This window comes from Pogoniulus pusillus, chromosome 19 (genome assembly GCF_015220805.1).
Source record: "Pogoniulus pusillus isolate bPogPus1 chromosome 19, bPogPus1.pri, whole genome shotgun sequence".
NCBI classification, from domain to species: Eukaryota; Metazoa; Chordata; class Aves; order Piciformes; family Lybiidae; genus Pogoniulus; species Pogoniulus pusillus.
Genome location: NC_087282.1, coordinates 9,305,639 through 9,333,261, shown reverse-complemented (window position 1 = coordinate 9,333,261; position 27,623 = coordinate 9,305,639). Strand labels below are relative to the sequence as shown.

At 47.4% G+C, this 27,623-nt stretch overlaps 1 protein-coding gene across 4 annotated transcripts in view; it reads left to right on the top strand.

Moving 5' to 3' along the window:
- MCF2 (MCF.2 cell line derived transforming sequence) overlaps positions 1–27,623 on the top strand; it is a 73,364-nt gene that overhangs the window by 21,499 nt on the left and 24,242 nt on the right. For 3 of the 4 annotated variants that reach the window (XM_064159160.1, XM_064159159.1, XM_064159162.1), the window contains exons 4-13: positions 734–824; positions 11,020–11,139; positions 12,367–12,483; positions 14,395–14,544; positions 18,738–18,862; positions 19,315–19,429; positions 20,257–20,376; positions 21,961–22,152; positions 23,918–24,109; positions 24,254–24,425. In XM_064159160.1, coding sequence (XP_064015230.1) covers positions 734–824; positions 11,020–11,139; positions 12,367–12,483; positions 14,395–14,544; positions 18,738–18,862; positions 19,315–19,429; positions 20,257–20,376; positions 21,961–22,152; positions 23,918–24,109; positions 24,254–24,425 — 1,394 coding nt within the window. Of the gene's footprint in view, positions 1–733; positions 825–3,803; positions 4,250–11,019; positions 11,140–12,366; positions 12,484–14,394; positions 14,545–18,737; positions 18,863–19,314; positions 19,430–20,256; positions 20,377–21,960; positions 22,153–23,917; positions 24,110–24,253; positions 24,426–27,623 lie in introns of those variants that run through there. The other variant, XM_064159161.1, reaches the window with a different exon arrangement.

The window sequence follows — 27,623 nt, the reverse complement described above, 5'->3', positions numbered from 1 at the left end:
CAGACTGGGCATCTCCAGTACTGTTGGCTTGCTTGGTGAGTTTGGGCATTTCAAAGCAACTATAAGGATTTAGGTGTCAGAAGGGATGTTGGGAAGCCTGTGCTTGCCAGATGTGTTGGGAAGTGCCTCTTAGCAACTGCTGCCTCTCCGTCAGGGCTTCAGTAGGAGCCAGGAAAGCCCCAGCACCCTGTTTTAGCACCAGCTCCCCTCTGCCAAGCTGGCATTACTCTTCTTGGCTTGATGTTGCTTCTCTTGCCTTGTGCCAAAACAAGCCAGGAATCATCTCTTGGCTGCTGTAACTTGGGCAAGCAGGTAGCAAGCTTAGAGAAGAGCTCAGTGGTGAGGGCAGGGATGTGCATGTTGGGGAAGAAGGTGGTGGAAGCTGCTGGCCACCTCTCAGCAGTAGAGCAGCTGCCTCCAAACACTACCAAGTCCTGCTCAAGACCAGTTTCAAGGATTTCAAGGGCCATCTGTTTTCTCCACCAATCTGTTATCTCTACCTGCCACACAGTTCCAAGGTGATGCTTAACCCTGGCCCAATCAGTAAGTCATCTTCATAAATTTCTTGCCAGTGTCTGCTCAGGGAAATATTTTTCAAAGGATATTTTGGCAATCATAGGAAAAAAAATGTGATTTGCATTCTGTGTTCTTGGGTTTGGCCTTTTTTTGGGGGGGGGATAGATTCACATGCTCCCAAAACGTTATCTGGTTATTGTATTTTATTGTCTCCTAGTCAACATGAGTCTGACACCAAATTTATCCTAATCCTGGATAGAAGATTGGACACATGGACATCAGTCAAAATGACTCTCCAAAAAATAGCAGTAAGTCCTCTTTCATGTTAATTTCTTTTGCTGTACTAAGTCATTGTGCTCATTCTGCATCACTTTCAGAAAGCCCTGAGAATGAGGAGCGATGCTGCTCCTGTTTTCTCTCTAGGTGGCATTTTGTTTTATGGCCCTGTAATTAATTCAGACACATCTCTGTGCCCCGTTTAAGAGCCTTAATGAGCAGCTTGAGTACTGACTGATTCATTTGCTTGGTTTGGAACATTTTCATAGTGGTTCGGAACTTTTTCATAGTGGTTCAGATGTGTGTTGTGCCATGTTATGTGCTTTTGATGGGTGGAGGATTTGGCTTTGTTCATGCTCTTTCTAGACACTAGGTTATTAGTGAGACTATATTTTATCTAATTGTCAGTGACTGAAAGTGTTAGGGTCTTAAAACAAGCTTCATGAGCATCTGTATGTGGGCATGGGTGGAAAAATCTCTTTTAAATGTGTATGTGAGCATTTATTTACTTTAAAGATCTATTACATATGTTTGTCTGCTGCACATCGTTTGTACAATGAGGGTGATGAGGCACTGGCAAAGGTTTCCCAGAGAGGTGGCAAATGCTTCATCCCTGAAACCATTCCAGTTCAGATTGAACAGGGCTCTGAGCAACTTGCTCTAGTTGCAAGATGGAGACAGGCTGAGAGAGTTGGGGCTTTTCAGTCTGGAGAGGAGAAGGCTCTGAGGAGACTTTATTGTGGCTGTCCAGTATCTGAAGGGGGCCTACAAGAAAGCTGGTGAGAGACATTTTACTGTGGCAGGTAGTGATAGGACTAGGGGGAATGGAGCAAAACTAGAAGTGGGTAGATTCATACTGGCTATGTTCTTCACCATGAGGGTGGTGAGACACTGGAACAGTTTGCCCAGGGAGGTGGTAGAAGCCTCATCCCTGGAAGTTTTCAAGGCCAGGCTGGATGTGGCTCTGAGCAACCTGATCTAGTGTGAGGTGTCCCTGCCCATGGCAGAGGGGTTGGAACTGGATGATCCTTGAGGTCCCTTCCAGCCCTGACTGTTCTGTGGTTCTGTGTGTACCTGCAATCTGGAAGGACAAGGGAGTGCACATTGTTCCACGTAGATGTTTTGGCACTATTTCAGTCAGTGTGCAATCCACTCTCTTGCTTTCCCTGAAGGATGATAGGGAAGGCTAGGCTGATCTAGGGTAGGGTGTCCCAGCCCATGGCAGGGGGGGTAGAGCTAGATGATCCTTGTGGTCCCTTCCAGTTCTGACAATTCTAAGATTATCTCTGCAGGGGAGTTGGACTGGATGACCGTTAATGGTCCCTTCCTACCTAAAGCATTCTCTGAGGATATGATAACCTCTCTAACCATATCTCAAAGTAAGCTTTTTGCAGCACAGCAATGCATTGTGGCTTAGGATATCAGAACTTGGTGTTACAGGAGTGCATGCAGTTATAGAAGAGTCATGCTCAGACATGCGTGGGTAGATAGGAATTCATTGTAAAAATGCATTCTACACCAGGCCATGCTGTGTAGGTAAGTTAACAAAAGTATTCTGGGTGTAGGATTATTGCCTTTGTTCCTGTTTATAATCATGGAAGAGGTAAAGGCGTTGAGCCATCTGATAGAGAATTAATTGGACAGTATGTACTGAGAAAGAAACCTCTTACCCAGTCCTGGTTAGAAATGACAAAATTAGATCTTACACTGGTTTAGGGAGTTAATAAGTGATACAGCTGAACTTGGCATCAGAAATGCCTGGCTTTGATGGCTTCTTGCTGGCAGGAAGAAGAGAGGGTTACCTTTTGGCGGCGTGCCTAAGAAACCCCTGGCAATATTTTGGGGTCTGATTTTCCTGAATGTTACAAACTGAAATTTCCAAGTATGGTTACCAAAAAAGAAGCAGCAATGTCTAAAAAGTGGTTCTTTAAAGTTATCAAAATTCAGTACTGCTGCCAGCGCTGTGAACAGGTGCTAGGGCTGAGAGCAGCCTTTAAGGGTGGTGGTGTTGCTTTGCATAGTTTGAGAGTTTCACATGTGAAAGAATTCTGTCCTGACTTGTAGCTTGGGCAGCAGGGTCATTAATTTTGTGTTCAATAAGTGAATTTATTTATTCTGTGACCTTAGTTGTTTAGCCTAGAGAAGAGGAGGCTCAGGGGTGACCTCATTGCTGTCTACAACTACCTGAAGGGACATTGTAGCCAGATGGGGGGTGGCCTCTTCTCCCAGGCAACCAGCAACAGAACAAGGGGACACAGTCTCAAGTTGTGCCAGGGGAAATATAGGCTGGATGTTAGGAGGAAGTTCTTCACAGAGAGAGTGATTGGCATTGGAATGGGCTGCCCAGAGAGGTGGTGTAGCCACCGTCCCTGGAGGTGTTCAAGAAAAGAGTGGATGAGGCACTCGGTGCCATGATCTAGTTGACTGGATAGGGCTGGGGGATAGGTTGGACAGGGTGATCTTGGAAGTCTCTTCCAACCTGGTTGATTCTATGATTCTTTGACCATACAGCCCATGCAGGTACACAAAGAGGGTGTGTGTCCATGCAGAGAAGAGACTTTGCATGTAGTGCTGTCTCTGTGGGTAATGTGGAGGTACTCTGTGCAGAGAGGAACGAAAAGCAGGACACCTTTGTCCACTAAACCTTCAGAACTGGGAATCTTACCTTAAAAACATTGGCTGGCTTTGTTTCCAGGAGGTGTTTGACTGGACTTGCCTTTGTGCAGCCAACACACACAAAAAAAATGACATCTCAGTTTCTTTCCAGTCAGAAACCACAACCCATACTGCAATAAAATATTTCTTCCCCCCAGATCTTGGTGTAATTTTGGAATAAAGAAGTGCAAATAAGCTGAATTTGAAATAGGCAGGATGCCCTAATTTTTTTTCAGCATATGTATATGTGATTGCAGCTCTGCGCTTGTGCATCTGATCTGGAGGAAAAAAAAGGAAGTGTACCAGGCTGTGGAGATTTTAATTTAACTCTTTATGTATGGCTCTAATTGCTTGGCCAAGCCCTGCTCATGCTGGTACCACTTGCCTTGGTGCCAGAGGGCAAGCCTTAGGTTTGGGCAGGAGCATCTTTCCTTAACCCCCCTCCCCAAATTCAGAAACATCGTTAAAGCATCCTGTCGGGATTTATCGCGGCGGGAGGCAGCGAAGGGTGAAAGCTGCGAGCTTGAGAGCCTCACTCCTCGAAGGAAAGGAAGCTGGCCCCGCTGCAGCCCGATTTTTGGCATTCCACCTTAAAACCAGCCCGGCGCTGGGCAGCAGCCGGGAGCGGGAGCCGGGAGCCGGGTGTCAGGAGCCCTGCTCGCCCCTGTCCCCCCGTGCTTGCCCCGGCCGCGGTTCCCAGCCCGCCTCCCACCCGCGGCGGCGGCCCCGGCCCGGTGGCGTTGGCGGGGCGATGGCGGAGGCGAGCCCGCGGCGGGGCGGGCGGCGGGCCGGCGGCACTGCGGTAAGGCTGCAGCGAGCGGGGCCGGGCGGCGGCGCGGAGGCCGGAGAGGCCCTTTTGGAGCGGGGAAGGGGATGGAGGGAGCGGGGACAGTGGAGGAGCGGCTTTAATCGAGCAGCGCCCGTGGCGGGGGTGTGTATGCCTGTATTTTTGGTGGAGCATCTTCCACAGCCAGGCTGCCCTTGGAGCATCGCTGTCCTGCAGCGCTGCTTCCAGCGCCTCCCTGGAATGCCGCGGGAAAGGCTTGCTCCTAGGGAAAGCCTCTGCGGAGAGAGGGGCCCTGGCTGCACCTGGTGCCCCATCGGTGCTGGCAGCATCGCTCGGGGGTTAATGGTGCAGGCGGCTGAAGTAAGGGAGCAGAGCGCTGTGGAGTTTGGCCGTGGCTATGAGGGAAGTTAAAGCTCCGGCCAGCGGCGCTCGGCATTTTATTGTGTGGCTTTTCCTTTAAGGGACACCAGAAAGTCATTGCCTTCAGCACCTGTGTAAGGACCGCTGGCCTCAGCCTCCCTTGCCCACTGACAAACTCACTGCCAGATACAGCTCTTTCCTTGTATTTATTGATTTCTAACCTCAGGAATGTGCCAGGGAACCTCAGGGAAGAACATTTGCTGAAAACTGAGTTTCTAAAATTGGTGAAAATCACATTAAATGCATCAGGATGAGCTGTTTTCACTAGGGAGGTGATAGCAGTGATGCTTTCAGTGCGTGCTCACCCTTGTGCTTTAGTAGCTGGGTTCATCTCTATGGGATGCTGGGGAAAATGTCTTTACTGAAACAGGCTGCCCAGGGAGGTGGTGGAGTCGCCGTAGCTGAAGGCATTCAGGAAACATGGACACAGCACTTTAGGATGTGGTTTAATGGCCAAGGTGGGATTAGGTTAGGTCAAGTTGGTGATTAGGCTCAATGATCTTAGAGGTCTTTTCCAAACGAAACAATTAGGATTATATCAGGGCTCTCTACATGGTTATGGCTGAAACATAAGCATTGAAACAACTTGCTAAACTGGGGTCTTAAGGTGTACACCTTTATGTCCTCAAGGAGAAGGGTGCTCTCAGCATGGTCTTTGGCCAAGGAGATAGTTAATAGATGTGAAACATTGCCAACTGCCTGATTTAGTGAAACTCTGCCAGCAGTTTTCTGTGGTTCCTGGTGTGCTGCAGAGGAAGAGCAGAGGGCAAAGGCTTTGGAGGGTTCTTTTAAGTTCTTTGTTACATAACCCCAAGGCTGTCAAATGCACAAATCTTGGTGTTACAGATAATAATAAGAACCATAAGGCCAGATGAAGGACCCTTTTGTCTTTGCTTTCTTGAGCATATTGTGTGGGAGGTTTTTTTTTCTCCCCTCCAGCAGTATCACTGGAGTTCAGTTTGTGTGTAACTTACCTACGCTTCACTCCTGCAAAGAACTGGAGTTGTAGCAGTGATCAGAAAAGATCCAGTCACCTCAGGAATGTCATCTCTGTGCAATTCTTGGTCTGTCTTTATGTATTTTTATATAGATATATTTTAATGATTTAATCCTTTGTTTCAAGCCTTCTAAGAGGGCACAGGGCATGGTTTGATTTGTGACTGTCTTTCTGCAACTAAATTTTTAGTTAGTTTTTTTTTTTTTGGCTTTTGCATGCTTGAAGTACATTAGGTGTCATTTTCAAGGCTGTATTTCTAGTGCTGTATCTACTCCTAAGTGCTGACCTTGATCCTGTATGCGTGAGATCAGCTGAAAAATCTCCAAATGCTTTCTAAACTGAACGGAAATCAAATCACCTGTCCTGGAAATGCAGCTACCGCTGACGTGAAACGTATCAAGAAGCTAAAGCTTAGTGTGTGCAGAGCATAAAGTTTGCCCCTGTTGTGGATGTGGCAGAAGGACCTGAATGCCTGGTGATAGCCTTTTGTATGTTGTGTGGGACATGTTGGCATCCTGAATTCACAAACCCAAGGGTGTCCCAAGGCACATTTGCTCTCAGAGAGGCATTTCACACCTTGCTGTGCCCCTGTACTCTGCACTGGTTAGACCACACCTTGAGTACTGTGTTCAGTTCTGGGCCCCCCAGTTTAGGAGGGACATTGAGATGCTTGAGCGTGTCCAGAGAAAGGTGACGAGGCTGGGGAGAGGCCTTGAGCACAAGCCCTACGAGGAGAGGCTGAGGGAGCTGGGATTGGTTAGCCTGGAGAAGAGGAGGCTCAGGGGTGACCTTATTGCTGTCTACAACTACCTGAAGGGTGATTGTGGCCAAGAGGAGGTTGCTCTCTTCTCTCAGGTGGCCAGCACCAGAACGAGAGGACACAGCCTCAGGCTGCGCCAGGGGAGATTTAGGCTGGAGGTGAGGAGAAAGTTCTTCCCTGAGAGAGTCATTGGACACTGGAATGGGCTGCCCGGGGAGGTGGTGGAGTCACCGTCCCTGGAGCTGTTCAAGGCAGGATTGGACGTGGCACTTGGTGCCATGGTCTAGCCTTGAGCCCTGTGGTAAAGGGTTGGACTTGATGTTCTGTGAGGTCTCTTACAACCCTGATGATACTGTGATAGTGTAGTCTTGGCAGGCAGCTCTGTTTGCCTCCTGGTTGCTGGTCATCTTCCTGGAACCGTGGGCTTCCTGCCTGAAGGCTCTTAGGAGAACATGTCTGCAGGTTCCCATGGGCTGATACACTTTGAAGACACAGGCACTTCCTTCACAGAGGCAGCTCTGTGCACAAGGGGTGAATGTCACAAAGGACTTGAAGGAGTAGGAAAGGGCAAAGCAGACTTATCTCTGCTTGAAGTGCAGGACAGGGACTGGAGTGGGGTAATGAGATAAAATCACAGGAGCACTCATCTGTGACTGGTTGTTCTTCTCAAATATATTCTTGATATGCTTTTCAAGAGGTCAAGGTCAGAGCCTCAAATTCAGACATCTGATCACACTGTTGTGTTTCTGAGCTGGAAACAGTGGTTTTTCCCCAAATCTCTGGGAATTCCTCTTTGGATTCACCTACAGTGGGCTCATAACCATGCATAAGGACTTGGCCTCACAAACCTTTGGTTCAGGTCTCCCCCTCTATTCCACTCTGGTGAGACCCCACCTGGAATACTGCATCCAATTCTGGAGCCCCCATTACAAGAGGGATGTGGAGATGCTGGAGTGTGTCCAGAGAAGGGCTACGAGGATGCTCAGAGGCTGCAGTAGCTCTGCTGTGAGCACAGACTGAAAGAGTTGGGGCTGTTGAGTCTGGAGAAGAGAAGGCTCCCAGGTGACCTTCTTGTAGCCTTCCAGTATCTGAAGGGGGCCTACAAAAAAAGCTGGGGAGGGACTTTTTAAGCTGTCAGGGAGTGACAGGACTAGGGGGAATGGAGCAAAGCTGGAGGTGGGGAGAGTCAGCCTGGCTGTGAGGAGGAAGTTTTTGAGCATGAGAGTGGTGAGAGCCTGGCATGGGTTGCCCAGGGAGGTGGTTGAGGCCTTGTCCCTGGAGGTGTTTCAGGCCAGGCCGGATGAGGCTGTGTGCAGCCTGCTCTAGGGTAGGGTGTCCCTGGCCATGGCAGGGGGGTTGGAACTGGCTGATCCATGTGATCCCTTCCAACCCTGCCTGATTCTGTGATTCTATGTCAGTTTGAACCACTAACACCAGGGGTGCAGAGCCTATCTTGGAGCAAAAGCATCCTATGAAAGTTCCTGTTGTCCTATCTGCAGAGAAACACCCACTGGGAAATTGCCAGGATGAGGGAAACATGAATATAAGGGTAGGTGTGAGGGAATGACACATGATGGACTTGCAGCTCAGCAGGAATAGGCACAACATTGCTGTGGACACCATTCCTCTTGGGATGTCCTAGTGCCATGGGATGTGCTGGGGCATGAAGACTGTTAAGAACAAGCCAGGTCAGCCAGTGGGCCTGGAAAGAACAACAATTACTGAGTCCAGGAGAGAGCCAGCATGGTGAGGTGGAAGAGGCAGCCAGCTTCTCTGGGACATGCTGGAGGATGAGTGTTGAGCTTGCCAGAGACTTTCCAGTGAAATATTAATGCTGTAAATTTTCAGTTCATTCAAAATATCTACAAGCCTGTACCAGTTCTGATGTGCTTTCCTCAATGAAGGTTTTCAGCATTCCAGGCAGAGATTCTGCTCAAAGGGAGGAACCACTCCAACTTCTTGGAGATTCCCAGTAGCCATTGGAGGATTTTCTTTTCTCAAGTTAAAAACCCTGAGCTGAGCAGAGTCTCTGAGATGGCTTTGTCTTCAGCGCTGCCCCTAGTAGCAGGGCTTGCCTCGTATTGCATTGAAGGAGAGCTGAGCTTTTTGTAGAGCTAATTAGGCAGGCATTGAAGCAGGGAGCTGAACCTGGATCTTTTGCAGCCTCTCACCCACACTCTCTTGGGGAAGACTTGTCTCAGAGCTTTTAAAGTCAGGTGACTTCATGGCCAGATCCAGGCCTTTGGACTGTCTGCATGTTTGCTGGAGTTGGAAGGTGGTTCCTCGTGTGCCTGGGACTGGCAGCCGATTCAGAGACCTTGCGTGCTAGGCAGGTGCTGTGTGATAAAAGTACAGCACCCAGGGCCTGGAGCCAGCATAAACACCTCCAGTAGTTCATGGTTTGCTTTTGTTTCTAATGCCAGGTCCTTGTCCCTGACACCATTCTTGTTGGCTTCCAAAGAGTATGAATTTAACACTTCATTCACATGGATTTATTCTTTTTTTCCCCCCCTTTCTCCTCCCTAAAATAACAGCAGATCAATATATTGAACTGATGTGACTTTTTTGGAGCCTTAAATCCACTATGCATTTCTGAGTGAAGTTGTGGGCAATGGGAGCCACAACCTGACCTTTCCTACACAAGAAAACCTAACAGATGGGTCACAATGCAGTTCATGGATGTCAGATCTCAACTGCAAATCATGTTTTTTTGGAACAAAACTAATGTCTGTTTACAGGAGCAGTCTTTGTTTTGAAGGTGTAGATTAAGTGCCCTGCAGTGCAAAACACCTAAACGTGTTCATTACTTGGTATAGCTGCTGCTATCATGTTTCATGGAGGAAGATATGTAAGGAGGAATATATGGGAAGAAGTAACCTGCCCTGGCAGAACTTGAGAGTAAATCACATCTTAATTAACTCCTAGTTATTAGTTCTGGGCTCCCCAGTTCAAGGACAAGGAACTACTGGAGAGAGTCCAGCAGAGAGCCACTGAGATGCTGAGGGGACTACAACAACTGCAGTACAAGGAAAGGGTGAGAGATCTGGGGCTGCTTAGTCTGGAGAAGAGGAGACTGAGAGGAATCTCATCAATGCTGATGATATCTAAAGGGCGAGTGTCAGAAGGATGGGGCCAGACTCTTCTCAGTGGTGTATAGTGACAGGTCAAGGGGCAATGGACATAAACTGGAGGCTCCATGTAAACATAAGGAAAAAATTCTTTACACTGAGGGTCCTGGAGCACTGGACCAGGCTGCCCAGAGAGGTTGTGGAGTCTCCCTAACTGGAGGCATTCCAAACACACCTGGATGTGCTCCTTTGTGATTTACTCTGTGTGGTCCTGCTCTAGCAGCAGGTGTAGACTAGATAACCTTCAGAGACCCCTTCCATCCCTTATCATTCTGTGGTTCTGTGTAACTCAGTTCTTTGCATCATGCAATATCCATAATGTAATGATGTGACTCCTACTTTCTCAAAACCTCTTCTTTTTATTTCATTTCCAAACACCCTTTTCACAGCTCTAGTTAAAGCACACACCTGCCAACCATATGCTTGAAAAAAGGCTCCAGCAGGGCAGACAGGAAATTCCAAATCCTTACCACAAATTAAATGTTGCCTTGTAATTAGCAGGGACCAGAAGAGTATGCTTGACGCAGTTATGGGGTGATTAGCAAGTTTGGCAATCAATTTTGCCTCCTCAATCTGTCATTGTTTTTGATGTCCCAGCCCTCGCTTCCCTGCTAAGTCGGAATTTCACTCCCCAAGTTACAATGCTGAGCACAAGATGTAGTATTATAAGTTTATAATAAGTGGCTCTCCAAGATGCACAGCTGGGTTCCTGCCTGCTCCAAAGGGGAGAGGAGCTGGGCAACTCTTCTGCAGTTACATCTCATCATTTAAGGAGGTTGTTCTGCCCCTGTACTAAACACTGGTCAGGCCACACCTTGAGTGCTGTGTCCAGTTCTGGGCTCCTCAATGCAAGAGAGATGTTGAGGTACTGGAATGTGTCCAGAGAAGGGCAACAAAGCTGGTGAGAGGCCTGGAGCACAGCCCTGTGAGGAGAGGCTGAGAGAGCTGGGGGTGTGCAGAGACTGCAGAAGAGGAGGCTCAGGGCAGAGCTCATTGCTGTCTACAACTCCCTGAAGGGAGGCTGTGCCAGGTGGGGTTGGTCTCTTCTGCCAGGCAACCAGCAACAGAACAAGGGAACACAGTCTCAAGTTGTGCCAGGAGAGGTCTAGGCTGGATGTTGTTAGGAAGTTGTTGTCAGAGAGAGTGATTGGCATTGGAATGGGCTGCCCAGGGAGGTGGTGGATTCGCCATCCCTGGAGGTGTTGAAGCAAAGCCTGTATGAGGCACTTAGTGCCATGGTCTAGTTGATTGGCTAGGGCTGGGTGCTAGGTTGGACTGGATGATCTTGGAGGTTTCTTCCCATGTGGTTGATTCTATGATATCTCTAAACCACTCACAGTGTTTTCCTCCTGAAAATGAGAAAAGGCTATCAGGGACAATCACAAAAAAAAGAAGCTAAGATCTGAATGATTTTCCCTCTTTTCATAGCATTTGAAAGACACTTTTGGATCTTCCACATGCTGTCTCTGTTTCTTTGCAGGCATCTTTCCCAGGGAACCTACACTTGGTGATGGTTCTCCGTCCCACGGGCTTCTTCCAGCGCACCTTCACTGACATTGGGTTTCGGTTCAGTCAGGAGGATTTCCTGCTCAAGTTACCGGTACGAGCGTACAGAGATGTTGTGCCTGTGCATGACTGGAGGCTGCCTGTGCACCTTGGGTGGGGGGATGACAGCTTCTTACTCTGCAGGCACCTACATGAAGAGTAACCTGAGTGTCTCTGCCAGAAGTGCCCAGTTTCCAGTAAATCTTTCTCCATCACATCTCTCTAGCATTTTTCAATGCCCTTGTACATGGTTTGCTCTCCACAAATCATATCCATGCTAGTGGGTGGTGATCTTCTCAGCTTGTCTTCATGGCCCATTTAGCACTGGTTAGACCACATCTTGAGTACTGTGTCCAGTTCTGTGCTCCTCAATTTAAGAAAGGTGTTTGAGATGCTTGAGTGTGTCCAGAGAAGGGCAACAAGGCTGAGGAGGGGGCTGGAGCACAGCCCTTTGAGCAGAGGCTGAGGGAGCTGAGGCTGTTTAGCCTGAAGAAGAGGAGCCTGAGGGGAGACTTCATTGCTCCATGCAACTACCTGAAGGGATGTTTAACCAGGTGGGGTTGATCTCTTCTTCTAGGCAACCAGCACCTAGAGACGTGGTGGAGTCTCCATCTCTGGAATCATAGAATCGTAGAATGGTTTAGTTTGGAAGTGACCTCAGAGATCGTCTAATTCCAACCCTCTGCCATAGGCAGGGACACCTCCCACTAGGACAGGTCACTCAAGGCCTCATCCAACCTGGCCTTGAACACCTCTAGGGAGGGAGCTTCTACAACCTCCCTGGGCAACCTGTGCCAGTGTCTCACCACCCTCACTGCAAAGAACTTCTTCCAAACATCTAGTTTGAACCTTCCCTTCGCCAATTCAAACCCATCACTCCTCATCCTGTCATTACAAGACCTTGTAAATAGTCCCTCCACAGCCTTCCTGTAGCCCCCTTCAGATACTGGAAGGCACAAGGTCTCCTCCAAGCCTTCTCTTCTCCAGCCTGAAAAGCCCCAACTTTCATAGCCTGTCCTCATAGGAGAGGTGCTCCAGCCCTCTGAGCATCCTCAGAGCCCTCCTCTGGACTCGCTCCATGTGCTTCTTGTTCTGGGGAGTCCAGAAAATCGTTCAAATCCTGCCTGAACATGTTCCTGTGTGACCTTTAGGTGACCCTTCCTTGGCAGGGGTGTTGGACTCCACCTCCGAAGGTCCCTTCCAACCCCTACCAGTCTGCAATCTGTGCATGACCTGAGTAGAAGCAATGATCAGCCTTCTGATGGTGTTGCCTTGTTCATAGGTTGTTATGCTGAGCTCGGTTAGTGACCTGCTGACGTACATTGATGAGCACCAATTAACCCCAGAGTTCGGAGGCACCCTGGAGTACAGCCACAGCGAGTGGGTCATCTTCAGGACTGTACGTACCGGGGCTCAGCACTGGGCTCTGGGGTGTTTGGGACTGGCTGGGGAAGGTTTTCTGTAAGGCACTGGCTAGCTGAAAGGAAGCCCCAATGCCAGCTACATTTCCTCAATCAAATCTGCAAGGGAGTCTGGTGCCATTAGATTTATCAGGGAACCGAGTGATTAATTGCATCAGGTTGCTCTTGAAACTGCTCCTGGAAGATTTCTCTTCTTAAGCCTCTACAGAAATTCCCTTAAAGGTAGAGATAAAGTAGGCAGTTTTGGGGTTTTTTTTTTGAGTAATGGTTGTTTCATCTCAGTATCACAAATGTGTTTGGGAACCTGGACAATGAGACTGCTCTCTGCAGAGAGAATTCTCTCTGACTGCAGAGAATTCAGATACTTTACTTTTTTTTGCTGTACAACACTTTTTTTCCTTTCATATTGCCAAGAATCAGACATTTCCTTCCCTGAGCCATGCCTTACCCTGTGTTTCTATGCAAACTCTTAGTTGCCAGTGGGACTTTCACCAGATTGATGACAGGTTGGATTCTGGGATTACCTTCCCATCAAATCTGTACCAGACATCCCTGTGCCTCTTGCCCTGCAACATCATCCACACCAGCAGATGTGGAGTTGAGTCGACAAAAGCACAGGACGTTGGAACATTTCAAGCTGTTACTTGTGCCATTTTACACTCAATGCACTGCCAAATTGACAAATGTTCTAAATCTTTTGGCTCCTAGTTTTGTTCTTTAACATGATGTGTTAAAGTGATAGCGGCATAGCTTTCATGCTGGGAGACAAAAATGACAAACTGAGTGACAAAAAAAAGAGACTCTCAGAAAAGGATGGTTTCTAGATCAGAGCTGCTTATGGTGGATAAGTATCCATGTATGTAGATTAAAAAAAAAACCTCTCAAAGTTCCCTTCTTGTGTGCTTATAAAAGATTTCCTGAAAATTCTGTGCGAAATACACATTGTTTAAAGAAAACATCAATCTGAGTTGATTGTCTTGTTCTCAAAAGCACAGCCAGAGCTTGTGAGCAAGGCTGGGAGAGTCTCACCTTGCCCCATGGTGTGAGAGAGCTGTCTGGTGTACAGAGCTCCCACTGGCTGGCTGGGATGTGCTGGGGAATTACCAACAGCACTCATTTCCAGCCCACTGTCTTCAGTTTGTCACTGGCAGGCTGTTTAGCTCACTCTTTTGTTCTCTTGCTAAAGCTGTGTATGAGGTGGCTGTGGTGCCATACTGCCTTCAAAGCCACTATTTGGGCTTGCAAAACTGGAAACATCCATCACCTAGAAGCCAAATACGTCTCCAAAGCCCTGCTGTCTGGAGACTGTGGGTTAACCAGAGGAGAATAGAAGAGGAATTACAGGAATTTGTGAGATGGATCCTATAAAGGCTTTTGTTATAGATGTCCAAGATGTATCCTAGTGTGGCTTCTGCTGTAGATCTCCAAGGTGAATCCTCTAGTGGTTTCTGCTGTAGATCTCCAAGATGAATCCTCTAGTGGTTTCTGCTGTAGATCTCCAAGATGAATCCTCTAGTGGTTTCTGCTGTAGATCTCCAAGATGAATCCTATAGTGGTTTCTGCTGTAGATCTCCAAGACGTGGTAGGGACGAATCTCAGGGTGCACAAGAGCAGGCAGCAGAAAGCAGAGCATGCCCAATACTGTTCTTATGTAAGCCCCTTTTAGGGATTCAGCCCGCACTAAAAGCCACCTGGCTGTGTGTTGGTGGCCACCAGCTAATGTCCTGCAGCACATGTCAGCTTCATCTGCAGTGGACATCCCACTCATCTCTCTCAAGGCAAGCTGCTGGGCCAACCTGCAGATCTCATCCCCGACTCTTCACCTCCCCTTTATGAGCTGTGGGAATGCACTATGTCCCAAACTGATTGCAGCTATCATCTCCCACCAGGCAATAGAGAGTTTTGCACTCACAGTGAAGGAAATTGCCCAGATGCTGCAGTCCTTTGGCATGGAGCTGGCAGAGACTGAGCTACCAGAGGACATGTATTCAATCGAGCGCATCCTGGCCCTGCGCACAGAGAAGTACTACCAGCTCAAGGTAGGTCTCAGCAGCAGCTCCTGCTTCCAGCCTCTGCTGACACAGCAAGATGGGATTTCTGGGGCTTGCCTGTTTGTTTGGTGCCCACTCCTCCTTCCCTCCCATGCATGTGTATGTGCTGACAGCCAAAACATAGCACAATGTGACTCTTTCTGCATTACCATTACATTTGCCATCCACTTGAGCAAATTACCCTACCAGCAGCCAGCAGACTGTCTCACTTGCCACCTCCTTGCTGGCTGAAGAAGTTGGTGTCTGCAGTATGCTCCTGCTGTGGGCATTACGTGCCTTGGTGGCAGGAGGACAGATGGTAGGCTTCACTACCTGGGTGTTTGTGTTCCCTACTGTGGAATCTCCTGCACTTCACCCTAGTGGCTGGAGGAAACTGCACCAAAGGTCATTAGCATGTCTGGAGGGATGCTTTATCCCTAGGTCCCTCCACATGATGCAGCTTCAATGGGGGGACTTAAGGGAACAGTGCTGCAGAGCACCCAAGGTGAAGGTTTTGTGCAAGTGCATTGTATGGAACATTTGTGATCATAGAATCACAGAATGCTAGGGGTTGGATGGGAGATCAGGAGATCAGGTAGTTCAACCCTTCTGCTAAAACTGGGTCACCTAGAGCAGGTTGCATAGGTGGCTTTTGGAAGTCTCCAGAGAAGGAGACTCCACAGCCTCTCTGGGCAGCCTGCTCCAGAGCCCTGGCACTCTGAAAGAAAACAAGTTTGTCCTGAAGTTCAAGTGAAACCTCCTGCATTCTGGTTTGTACTCATTGCCCCTTGTCCTATTACTGGCCACCAGTGATGTGATTGGCCCAGATGTGGTCCCTGTTTTTCTATGCTTTCCTAAACAGCAGTTGTATCTTTAATATTTTAAGACCTTTTTTTCAACTGTTTGTGATTGTGAATTAAATTATTACAGGAGTTAGTGGAAGACTTTGTGCAGCCAGCTGCTGCTGTACCAAACTGTTGTCTTTGCTGCTCCTGCATCTTTTTGAGGACAGTCCAGGTTGTCCTCAAACCCTCACTTGAGAAACAATTCCTGTGTTAATAGTAGTGCTGAGTGGCTGAAGGGTGAGCTCCTTTGCTTTATGGCTGGGCTCATTGACATAAGCCAAAGAAGTACAACTACATTCATTTATAATCATTTGTCATGAGACAGTGAGTTCCCAGAAGGCTGCTTGTAAGAAATATGCAAATGGAGATCTAAAGTGTGCTGTGTGTAGGCATAAATGTATGTGCCTATGTATAGAAAGTGTTACAGATCCTGCCAATAGTCCTTTATGCCTTTTTTGGCAATGAAGAGCTCTGTGTTATAAAAGTAGCAGTTGCATGTATTGCAGTGTGGCTTCTGGACTGAAACCTCAGGCTTAGGACTTGGGTTACAACAATCCTGTGAACGCTCTGGGCTTGGGGTGGAGTAGCTGGAAAACTGCCCAGCAAAAGAGGAATTGCAGGTGTTGGTTGATAGCTGGACAAACATGAGCCAGCAGTGTGCTTGGGTGGCCAGGAAGGCAAAGAGCTTCCTGGTCTGAATCAGGAGTAGTGTGGCCAGTAGGAGCAGGGAAGTGATTATGCTTCTGTACTCAGCACTGGTGATGCTACAACTCAAACTGTGTTCAGTTTGGGGACCCACACTCCAAGAAGGACACTGTGAGGTGCTGTAGTGTGTCCTCCATACAGCAAAGGGCAATGAAGCTGGTGAAGGGTCTGTGAGATGTGGCTGAGAGAACTGGGGTTTAGTCTGGAAAATAGAAGACTGAGGAGAGACATCATACTCCACAGCTTCCTGAAAAGAGGTTGGAGCCAGGTGGGTGTTGGTTTCTTCCCCCTAGTCACAAGTGATAAGATGAGAGGAAATTGCCTCAAGTTGCACCAGGGGAGGCTTAGATTAGATATGAGGAAAAAAAGTCTTCACAGCAAAGGTTCTCAAGCCATGGAACAGGAATCTCAGGCTAGTAGTGGAGGCACAATCCCTGGGCAGTATCTAAAAGATGTGTAGATTTGGTGCTGAGAGACCTTGTTTTGCTGGCTCAGTGGTTGAACTCGACAAACTTAAACAGCTCTGCCAATCTAACTGATCCTGTGATGGTATGGCCAAAGTGTAGGGGTGAATATTGACTCCACAACATAGTCCTGTGTGTGAAGCAGTCAGCAGCACACCCATTGTGGGAAAATAAAGCACACTCTGTGTTTTCATTTGCATATAAAGCACAGCAGCACTTGGCACAAGGCATCTGTTGCTTTGAATGCCTCATCTATCAATTTCAAGTATCAAAACCGCTCACTGGCTTGTCACTGAAATGAAGTCCGTTGGCCTTTTTCTTTTGTTCCTTCTAAGACGATGAAAGATGAAAGTAGATGAGAAACTGTGCACAGATTGTGATGACAAGATCCTGGCCTCTCTTGTGACAGCCCCAAGATTGGTACAGCTGATTCCTGCGTTCAGATAATGAGTTGATCAGAATCGTTTATGTGGCTGTGATAGTGAACAGAAGCAGCTGGTTGCAAACATAATGCAAAACTCACAGACATCAATTACACAGAGTAACCAAGACATTAACCTCTTTGATATGGTGAATGGGAAAGAAAAAGTTAACACCTGTTTCACAGTCAGGTTCATTTGCTGTACATATGATTGAAGACTTTGAACGTAGAGGAGAAGGTGGAGCTCTGCAGAGTGGACCCCTCAGTACAAGAAGGACATTGAGGTGCTGCAGGGTGTCCAGAGAAGGGCAATAAAGCTTCTGAAGGGTCTGGAGAACAGACCTGGTGAGGAGCAGCTGAGGGAACTGTGGTTGTTTGTTCTAGAGTAGAGGATGAGGGGAGACCTTCTCACTACAACTTCCTGACAGGAGGTCAAAGCCAGGTAGAGGTTGGTCTCTTCTTTCGAGTAACAAGTGAGAGAACAAGAAGTAATGGCCTGAAGTTACACCAAGAAAGGTTTCGTTTGGGTATTAAGAAAAATGTCTTTACTGCAAGAGTGGTCAGGCATTGCAACAGGCTGTCCAGGGAGGTGATGGAGTCACCATCCCTGGGAAGTGTTAAAAAGCTGTGTAGAGATGGCACTCTGGGACACGTTTTAGTGGACACAGTGGTGTTAGCTAAATAATTGGGCTTGATCATCTTAGAGGTCTTTTCCAACTGAAATGATTCAATGGTTCTATGCAGGAGGATGAAATAACAGTCACCTGCAACCTAAAGCATGCTGTATAATTCCTCTTCTCCTTTGAGTCTGTTGGGTATCAGAAGGAGATAGAGTTTTTGCCTTGCACTCCTCTTCTGTGATGTTTTAGTTATAGTGGCAAAGTGGCAGTGGACACTTTGTGTGTGGGAGAGGCTGTGCCCTTCTCCTCTGGGGCTGCTGCCTTGAAGGTGATCTTGTGTTTAGGTTGCTGTGAGCTGTCTGTGGCAGGCAGTGTTTAAGCAGATCTGTACTTTCTGAATCTTCTCCCTGATGTGGTTTTGCCATTGTTTCTCTTGTGATAGAAATCTGTCCCTCTCCTAGGTTGAGCTCTTACTCTTCCAGAGCTGGATCTTCAATGGAGCTGCATACAGAGCTTCTTCCAGCTCAGTTCATCAGCCACTTCTTCCTTCTCACCTGTGTTTGCTCTCTTTTTTCCACTCTGAAAACAATTGACTAAATGTACCTGTTTGCTTTGAGGCTGAGCCCAACGCAGCTGTTATTAATGAACACACCCAGGGTTTCAATTTCCTCTAAGTGGAGGTTGCAGTAAAAGTGCTGACTTGCTTCTGTACCTGGGAGCTCCAGTTAGTGGTGCCACATGCTGTCAGCTCCAGCTTTGTCTCATTATGGGATGCTCTTCCTGCAACCTCCTGAGATGACCTTGATGGGGAAGCACAGCCTCCAAGCCACATAAATGCTTGCTTGAATACATGGACTTGTCGCTAGATACAAACCCACCTGCCCACAGAGAAGGACCTATGGTGGTGCTGTGGTGGATCATTTTGTAGTCTGATGTTTTCATGTGTGCCAGTTTTGACCCAGCCTTCTCCAGCTCCAGGGGTTAACCCCATGTTAAGGGGGCTAGATTGTCTCCTGGGACTCCTTTGGTCTGATGGATCCTGGTTCTTCATTTCATACAGGAAGACTAAGTCAAGAAAAACACAAAATGAGTTGCCCTTACCTCATAAAAAGTAGCCTGAATCAGAAATACTTTTTGCATTATACAGGAAGATATTACAGCAGTGACAAAAGAAGGAAACTTGCTCTTGAGCAGTTTTGAAGAGCCTGACCTGGAGGAATGCAGTCAGGACCAAGAGCACGAGAGGCCTGGAGACTGGGAGACAGTGAATCGGTGAGTGCCCTGTGTTCTGATTTGTTTGATGTTTGAGTGGGAATGCCCATGTTATTTAAGTGTAGATGAAATGTGTTACTCAGATCACTATCAAACAGCTAAAGACAAAAAGAATTTTGCTCCAGGCCCATCAAACTGCTTCTCTCAAACAACTTTGACCTGCTCTGTTTTTTCCTTCTTGCTGATAGGATGAAGCAGGTACAGGGTTATCCCATGTCAGACTCTGAGGTAAAGGGAGATGGCAATAAATGCTTCTCCAAGGTGCTGTCATCTGCAGTAATGGTGTCATTAAAACTCTCTCTGAGGTCTTCACAAGTCACATATACACATCTGTTGTCTTCTCCTGAAGACCAGGTTCAGAAGACCTGAATAAGCAATGTCCAGGGCTTATCTATCTCTGCTTATCTTCCCTTTGCAAACTGTTCCATTCCTGTCCTTTTTCTGTGCTCAAGGTTACTTGGTCAGCTGCATGAGATGGAGACTGCTTTTGATGGCTTCTGGGAAAAACATCAGTTAAAAATGGAGCAATATTTGCAACTGTGGAAGTTTGAGCAAAGTTTTCAAGAGGTATGCTATTGATTGCCTCTGTGAGGGATGTTGAACTTGTGTTGGGTTTTAGGTCTGTGATGCCAGGGTGCAACATTTCCCTGTGTTAAATTTAATACCTGCCACCTGACTGTTTAGAGGGACAGCTGCATGAGAAAGTCTCATCAAGCACTGAACATCTGACAGCAGAGTAAGCAAATGTGATGGAGAAAAAGATATTATCCAGTTGGTAATTGTGCTGGATTAATGATAAAACTGATGTGAGGAGCTGCCTGTGTAAATAATGGCAACATTTTGGGATCTTAGGAAGGAGTTCTTCAGTACCAGGGTGGTGAGACTCTGCCCAGGCAAGTTGTGCCTGAGGGTGTTCCAGGTCAGGTTGGATGAGGCCTTGAGCAGCTTGAGCCTAGATAAGAGGTGTCCCTGCCTCTGGCAGGGAGGTTGCAGTAGATGATCTCTGAGGTCCATTCCAGCCTGAGCCATTCTATGATCAGATGCCCTTCGTCTGGCAGAAGGAGGAGTTGGAGGATAAAAGGAAGGAGAAGTTTTTGTGCCTTTTCCTTTGAGAATGTTTAATTTATGCTGCTGTTCCTTGACTCTGCAGGTCCAGCTAGCTTCGCGGGGGGACCACTATGCTTCCCCCTGCAGAGCTAATTTAGGTATCATTGTCCTGCAGTCACACAGGTTTTGCTGACAGAAGCATCTTTGAATTTAGAAACTAGTTCTTGGACACTAGTTTTATCATTTGATTTAGCAGTCTTAGCTAAAATGTGATTAACTTCAGTCTGAGAATGGTTTTCTGCCTGTGCTTTGTAGCCTTCTGCAGCAGTCTTCTTCTCTGTGTCTAGGTCAAGAATGCCATTGAATTTTTAATGAGTCAGCAAGCAGAGCTGCCTGACACTGGTGACAGCGGTCCCCAAGTGAAACAGAGGCTCAAGGACTTGGCTCATTTTGATGGTATGGCTCAGGTGAGATGATCTTTCAAGGGAAGAGACACTAATGAAATACAAGAGGCATGTTCTGCATTTGCGGTAGGAGATGTTTTCTGCAAGGTCCTGGTTCTGGTGCAATTTGTTGGTAAAGGGCTGCACTAAAGGATTGATTTTGTGTTTTTGCTCTGCACAGCAACACTATCATCACTCTGAGAGCCAGGAACAGGGTGTTTAATTCTCACAGTTAAAATAAATTGCTGAGCCACCGTGAAAATCTGGAAGAGATAAATGTCTGAACAGAGGGGAGGCGTGGGAGTTAATGAGCTGAAAGAAGGATTATTTATATGTTAAGTACTTTAGCAGTGCTAATAGGCAGAGACTTGTTACCAGGCACATGGAGAAGCAAAAGAGTTGCGATCTTGGCGAGTCTGTGATTTGAACAGAGCATATGGATGAAGATGTAGGGGAGAGAAGAGTGAAGAGATGATTTACAGGAGCCCAAGTGGTTCTCCAAAGAAAAGTGCTTGACAAGCAGGCCAGGGTCAAGCAGAGAAATCCTGAGGGGTCTGCATGTGATGCTCGGAAGCTTCTGTGAAAGTCAAAGTCCTAGGGGAAAGTGTAAGGCTTTTTCACTGTCTGTGGATAGAGGGGGAAGGAACAAAAGACCAGGCAGACAGGGGCACAGGGACACAGTCCCAACAGAAAGTCAATCCCAGAGGAGGTGCAACCACTACATCAACTAAGATGTGCAGACAAGACAGAGTGTTCTCTCCATCAGGATTTGCTGCAAAGGCTCTGGTTTGTTTTAACTGCTCAAATTGCCTTTTGTGCTGATGAGCTTGGTGTGCCTAAACTGGACATCAGCTGCACTTCAAAAAGGTGCAGTTGCTGGAGGCAGCAGTAATATGTTGCCAGCAGGCATTTGCAGCATCTCTAGTTTGGTGACAGACTGTTTTCTTCTTCAGCCACGTTTTGGATAGCAGAAGTTTTTTTTTTCCCCAGATGGTGGGTGCCATTTTGTCCTGTGTAAAGCTGCTCCTCATGGAAGTCATCTCCATGTGTGTCCAAAGAAGGGCCATGAGGATCATCAGAGGGATGGAGCACCTCTCCTGTAGAGATGGGCTGCGAGACTTGAGGCTGTTCAGTCTGGAGAGGAGAAGGCTCTGAGGAGACCTTATTGTGGCCTTCCAGTATCTTAAGGGGTCTACAAGAAAGCTGGTGAGGGACTTTTTGGGATGTCAGATGGTGACAGGACTAGTGGGAATGGAGCAAAACTAGAAGCAGGTAGGTTCAGATTGGATGTTAGGAAGAAATTCTTCACCCTCAGCATGGTGAGACGCTGGAACAGTTTGCCCAGGGAGGTGGTAGAAGCCTCATCCCTGGAAGTTTTCAAGGCCAGGCTGGATGTGGCTCTGAGCAACCTGATCTAGTGTGAGGTGTCCCTGCCCATGGCAGAGGGGTTGGAACTGGATGATCCTTGAGGTCCCTTCCAGCCCTGACTGTTCTGTGATTCTGTGTGTACCTGAAATCTGGAAGGACAAGGGAGTGCACATTGTTCCATGCAGATGTTTCGGCACTATTTCAGTCAGTGTGCAATCCACTCTCTTGCTTTCCCTGAAGGACCTGATAGGGAAGGCTCAGGTGGTGATTCTCCATGGACACCAGCTAGCAGCAAACCATCACTACGCACTCAACTTAATCTGCCAGCAATGCAACGAGCTGCGGCACCATTCCGATCTCCTGTCTGATGAGATCAAGAGGAAGCAGATGCGGCTGCAGAAGACCTTGGATCTTCATACTCGCCTTCAGCAGGTAGAGTTCAGAGACACAGTGCCTTGGGAAGTGGGTAATTAGCTTCTCCATGGGGTTGGCTTCTCTGCTTCTTAGCTGGAAGCATCTGTAATTTGCAGCTTGGCTTCAGCAGTTCATGGTAGGAAAGTGTTCCCCAGAGGCTGGAGGTGTGAGTGCTTCACCCCTCACTTAGCTGGTTAAGTTAACAAACATATCTGCTGGTGCTCTGAATAATCAGCAGAAAGAGGTGGGCATCTCTGGAGGGCAATTCAGAACACTGAAGTTCAGCTGCTGCTGTTGCTCCTGTTTTCATGCTGCATCCATGCATTAATTGACTTTGTAGGTTTTCATACCCAGTGCAATTGAGGCAAAGCTTTCAGATAAACCCCAGCCCTTCTTTGTCAGCAATTTATTAAGAGTAAACATAGCTGACTGTAGAATAAGGTGACAGATTGGCAGATTGGTGCAGCTGCTGTGTGCTAGCATGGAAGTGGAGTCATGCGGCTCCAACACGCTTTGATATCTTAATCAGCATTAAAATTCATTTAGGGAAGTTTACACTAATTATGCCTGAAGACATGTGACTGTAAGATGCTTGAGACTATTCAGAAAAGCAGTAAAGTTTGAACCTTTTTCCATTTCACTGTTTTGAGGGTTGGGGAACTTGAATATTCTCTCTGTGCTCCACTTCAGTGTCGCACTAATCTGTGGAGCCTTTCCACTGCAGGGCAGTGTCCTCTCTTGTGTTGCTTGCAATGCTGTTTAGTGCTGGTGGTCTAGCCCATGGCCTCTGCAGGAACTCACCATGGTCCTGCTTTCTACAATTTCCCTTGCTGTTTACAGCACTGGAAATGGCTCTTGGCTGCAGCATTTTTACATGCCTGTGCACACCCCAGTTGTGTGAGTGCCATCTGAACCCCTAGCCTGGCTTTGCCTCTTACATGGGGAGTTATAGATTGCAATGTGCAAGCATGACTACAGTTACTGTCATGATTCCTCACAGTTAGGTCTGCACTGAGTCAGGTGTTTATATCAAGAAAGAGGCTGAGAGAGGTGGGGTTGCTTACCCTGGAGAAGAGGAGGCTCAGGGGGGACCTCACTGCTGTTTACAGCTCCCTAAAGGGAGGTTGTAGCCAGGTGGGGTTGGTCTCTTCTCCCAGGCAACCAGCAATAGAACAAGGGGACACAGTCTCAAGCTGTGCCAGGTGAAGTATAGGCTGGATGTTAGGAGGAAGTTCTTCACAGAGAGAGTGATTGGCATTGGAATGGGCTGCCCAGGGAGGTGGTGGAGTTGCCATCCCTGGAGGTGTTCAAGAAAAAAATGGATGAGGCATTTAGTGCCATGGTGTAGATGACTGGATAGGGCTGCGTGATGGGTTAGGCTGGAGGTCTCTTCCAACCTGGCTGATTCTATGTTTCTAAACCTGCCTGTCTCATCATAAACTCTGTAGTGCCCCCTTCAGCTTTCTGACTTGGATGAACAATGACCTGCTTATCACTTGATTCAGCTATGCACTGAATAGTGCTTCTGTGCCAATTAAACCACTGTTTTTTATCTGGGTACAAGTGGGAGCACAGCTTGGCTGCGTGCTTTGAAGACTGCAGTCACCCTCCAGAAAAAAATTGCCCTCTCTAATCAAAACAGTAGCTGCTGAGGTCTTTAGGAGTACTCATTAGCTTCATGTTGACAATAGAGATCTTGTCAATAATGTTCCTCGTGGGAATCTTGATTTAGTAGAGGTGCTGATGATGATCTCACCCTGTGTTTGTCCTGTGCTTCTACCAGGCTCTGCAGTGTTGTGATGAAGGTGCCTATCTCCTTGCCAACCAGCAGATGGATAAGTGCCAGTCTAAAGAAGGTGCTCAGAAAGCTCTCCAGGACATAGAAAGGTTTCTTGAAAGCTCTTCAGCCTACTTAAACTATGATCCCCAAGCCCTACACTATGATTTTGAGTCAGTCTTAACATCTGAATTAAAGGTAAGCGACCCCTCTAGTGGAAACAAGTGAAAAACAAGAGCAGCTAGTGTTGTGGTGCTGTCACCTTTAAAGTCCTCTGTTTTGGGACAGAGAGCAGAATGATGGTGGTGGTTTGATCACAAGAGCTTTTTTCAATCTCTGCAGTGCCAGATCCAGTCAGTGCAGGTCAAGCTCGAAAACGTCCGAAGCATGTTTGAGAACCGTCAGTCTTGCTTCAAGAAGCTGTTGGACAAACACGTGAGGCCTGTCCAGTTGGTAGCCCCTCGGCCAGAAAATCCACCAAGATCAAAATCTCCATTGTTCTCTCCAAAACATGGTAAAATATTTGAAGTTCATGGTATTTTCAGAGGATAGTTTTGCTTTGAGGCAGCAAGAGTAAGGCTAAAGATGATTTTGACAAACACGAGCTAGCTGTGTGCCCAGGTGGCCAACAGCATCATAGCCTGGATCAGCACTTGTGTGGCCAGCAGGACCAGGGAAGTGATTGTGCCCCTGGATTCAGCTTGAGTACTGGGTTCACTACAAGAAGGACACTGAGGTGCTGGAGCATGTCCAGAGAAGGATGATGAAGCTGGTGAAGGGTCTGGAGAACAGAGCTGGTGAGAAGCAGCTGAGGGAACTGGGGGTGTTCAGCCTGGAGAAGAGGAGGCTGGAGGGATATGTTCTAGGTCTCTACAACTCCCTGAAAGGAGTTTGGAGCAAGGTAGCAGTTGGTCTCTTCTCTGTAGTAACAAGTGATAAAATGAGAGGAAGTGGCCTCAGGTGGCACCAGGAGAGGTTTAGGTTGGATACTAGGAAAAACATCTTTCCTGCAGGAGTGGTCAGGCACTGGAACAGGCTGCCCAGCTGCCTTTCAAGGCCAGGCTGGACAGAGCCTTCAGCAGCCTGAGCCAGTAGAAGGTGTCCCTGCCCATGGCCAGGATTTTGGAACTAGATGATATTTAAGGTCCTTTTAAACCCAAACCATTCTATGATTCTGTTTTCAGTTCTTCTCAGTACAAAAAGAGAGCTGTAAGCAGTGCACATTTCCATTTTGTCTGTACTAGCATCTTTTTGGCCTGAAAACTGGTGAATTAGCAGTACGGGGGAAAAGGGCAAGGGTTATAAACTTATTAGCATACTCTTCTCTGTGGCTGTCTTGAGCTGGAAGTGTCATAAAGTCAGACTGATGTTTGCAAAGGAGTTTGGAGAAAGGAGAGCTCAAATCTCATGAACAGAAATGATCTGGGGGCTTAACTGCCTTTGATTCCTTGAGGATATTTTCCTTAAATCCCAATTGTGGAATAATTACTACCCATAAAGTACAAATTCTGGTTGAATTGGGGTCACTGCGTTTTCTGCCATGATTTAGGTAATGGGATGTTGCACAATATTAGCTTTAAATATTAGCATGAAAACTTTCATCCTTGGTAGCCCTGGATGTATCTGACTTTAAAGGCATTCCAAAGTAATACCTGTGTTAGTTAAACCAGAGACATACTGAGTTATGTGGTGGTCTTCAATTCTCTGTTCTCACTGCATAAAGCAGTTACTTCACATTCAAATACTTTTTTTTTGGTGATGAATTGGTGAATATTGGTTACTGTGAATTGCAGCAGTAGTAGCTCCAACTTGGGGAGTGACTAAAGTCAATAAGCAGGCTTCTGGAGGGGTGGGAATGAAGGTAGATGCAGTGAGGGAATTGAAGCTACTCAACGTGCAGGCCTGTGCAGTAAATAAATCCCAAAGTGCCTTTTCCCAAGCTGATGCCTCCTTCACTGGACCACACTGACCCCTGAACCCCATCACAGAATTACTGAGGCTGGAATAGATCTCTGAGATCATCAAGTCCAGCCTGTGCCCTAACACCACCACATTGACCAGACCATGTCGCTAAATGCCACATCCAGTCTTTTCTTAAAAGTCGTCCAGGAATGGTGACTCCACCACCCCCTTGGGCAGTCCACTGCAGTGTCTAATTACTCTTTCCATGAGGAAGTGCTTTTTAACATCCAACCTAAACCTCCCCGGTGCAGCTTCAGACTGTTCCCTCTTGTCCTGTCACAAGTTGCTTGGGAGAAGAGCCTGACCCCACCTGACTACAACTTCCTTTCAGGTAGTTGTAGAGTGTGATAAGGTCCCCCCTGAGTCTCCTCTTCTCCAGACTAACCAACTGCAGCTTGCTCAGCCTCTCTTCATCAGACTTCCACTCCAGCCCCCTCCCCAGTCTCATCACCCTCCTCTTCACCTGCTCCAGCACCTCAGTATCTCTCTCACACTGAGAGGCACAGAGATGCACACAGTGCTTGAGGTGAGGCTTCACCATTGCTAGTACAGGCCAGAAGGACAGCCCTAGTGCTGCTGGCCACACTATTCCTGATACAAGCCAAGATGCCATTGGCCTTCCATGCCACCTAGGCATGCTGCTGGCTTATGTTCAGCTGCTTGTTACCCAGCAGTCCCAGGTCCCTCTCTGCCAACCCCTTCATCAATCAGGCAAGAATCATTAAGGCTTTAAAGCAGTATCACCCACTTCACCTGATGTCAATTCTCCAGCTGCCTAGCAAAAGGAAAGTGATAAGGCTTAAAGAGTAGGGTTAAATGGGTATCTACCTTTGTGGGATGTTATGAAACCATCATCAATCAGCTGGACTTATTTCATGCCTTTATGGGATGCACATTTTTCCAGCAAAGGCGTTCCACCACCTGCAAAGCACAGGTATCACCTATTAATCCCCTTCCTGCAAGAAAGATCAAGTGTGTTGAAATGAAGCAAGCTGGGAAAGACAAAAGGCTTCTCTTTGGATAGATCATGCCAAGAGGGCTTTTTAATAAGGCCTCTGTTTGATACAAAACATCAAACTGCTGCAGGCCTGCTGGCGTGATGTGCAGTGTCAAAGACACATGCTGGGCTCTGCTGGGAGTGCTTTGAGATAGATGAGTTTCATGACAGGGATTGAAACCAAACCACCTCTGAACACATCACTTTTGTCTTTTCTTTTCTTTCTGTCTGTCTTTCCTTTTTCCTTCTTTGTCTGTCTGCCTTTCCCTTTCTTTGTTTGTGGACAGATACTTCATCTTTGCCCTGGGTTTGTAGCCTGTCTGATAAATGTGTTTCTAATTTTGAAACCACTTTTTTTGGGGGGGGAGAAAGAAAAGAAAGAGTAAACCTATCCTGTCCTGAGCCATAAAACCTAGTGAGATGTGCAGAAGTGTTGGGACAGGCTGTGGTGGAGCCTGAGGACTCTTGAAACAGAGCACTGAGCTGCAGCTGGTGCTTATCTGCTGTCCAACTTCCTATTAGTATTCACTTCCTCCCAGTGGATCTTCTAGTAGAACCACTGGCAAACCCTCATTTCTTTCTGGGGTCTTTCTGTCCATAATGCGTCATACCCCATGCACATCTCTGATCTGCTCTCCAACGTCCACACCTCTCTCCTTTCTCCTTTGACATGTTGACTTGTGGAGGTCTAAGGTCTCACAGATGTGATGGCACACAGCAGCTTTACCCTACAGCAGCCCCATCAGAAGATGG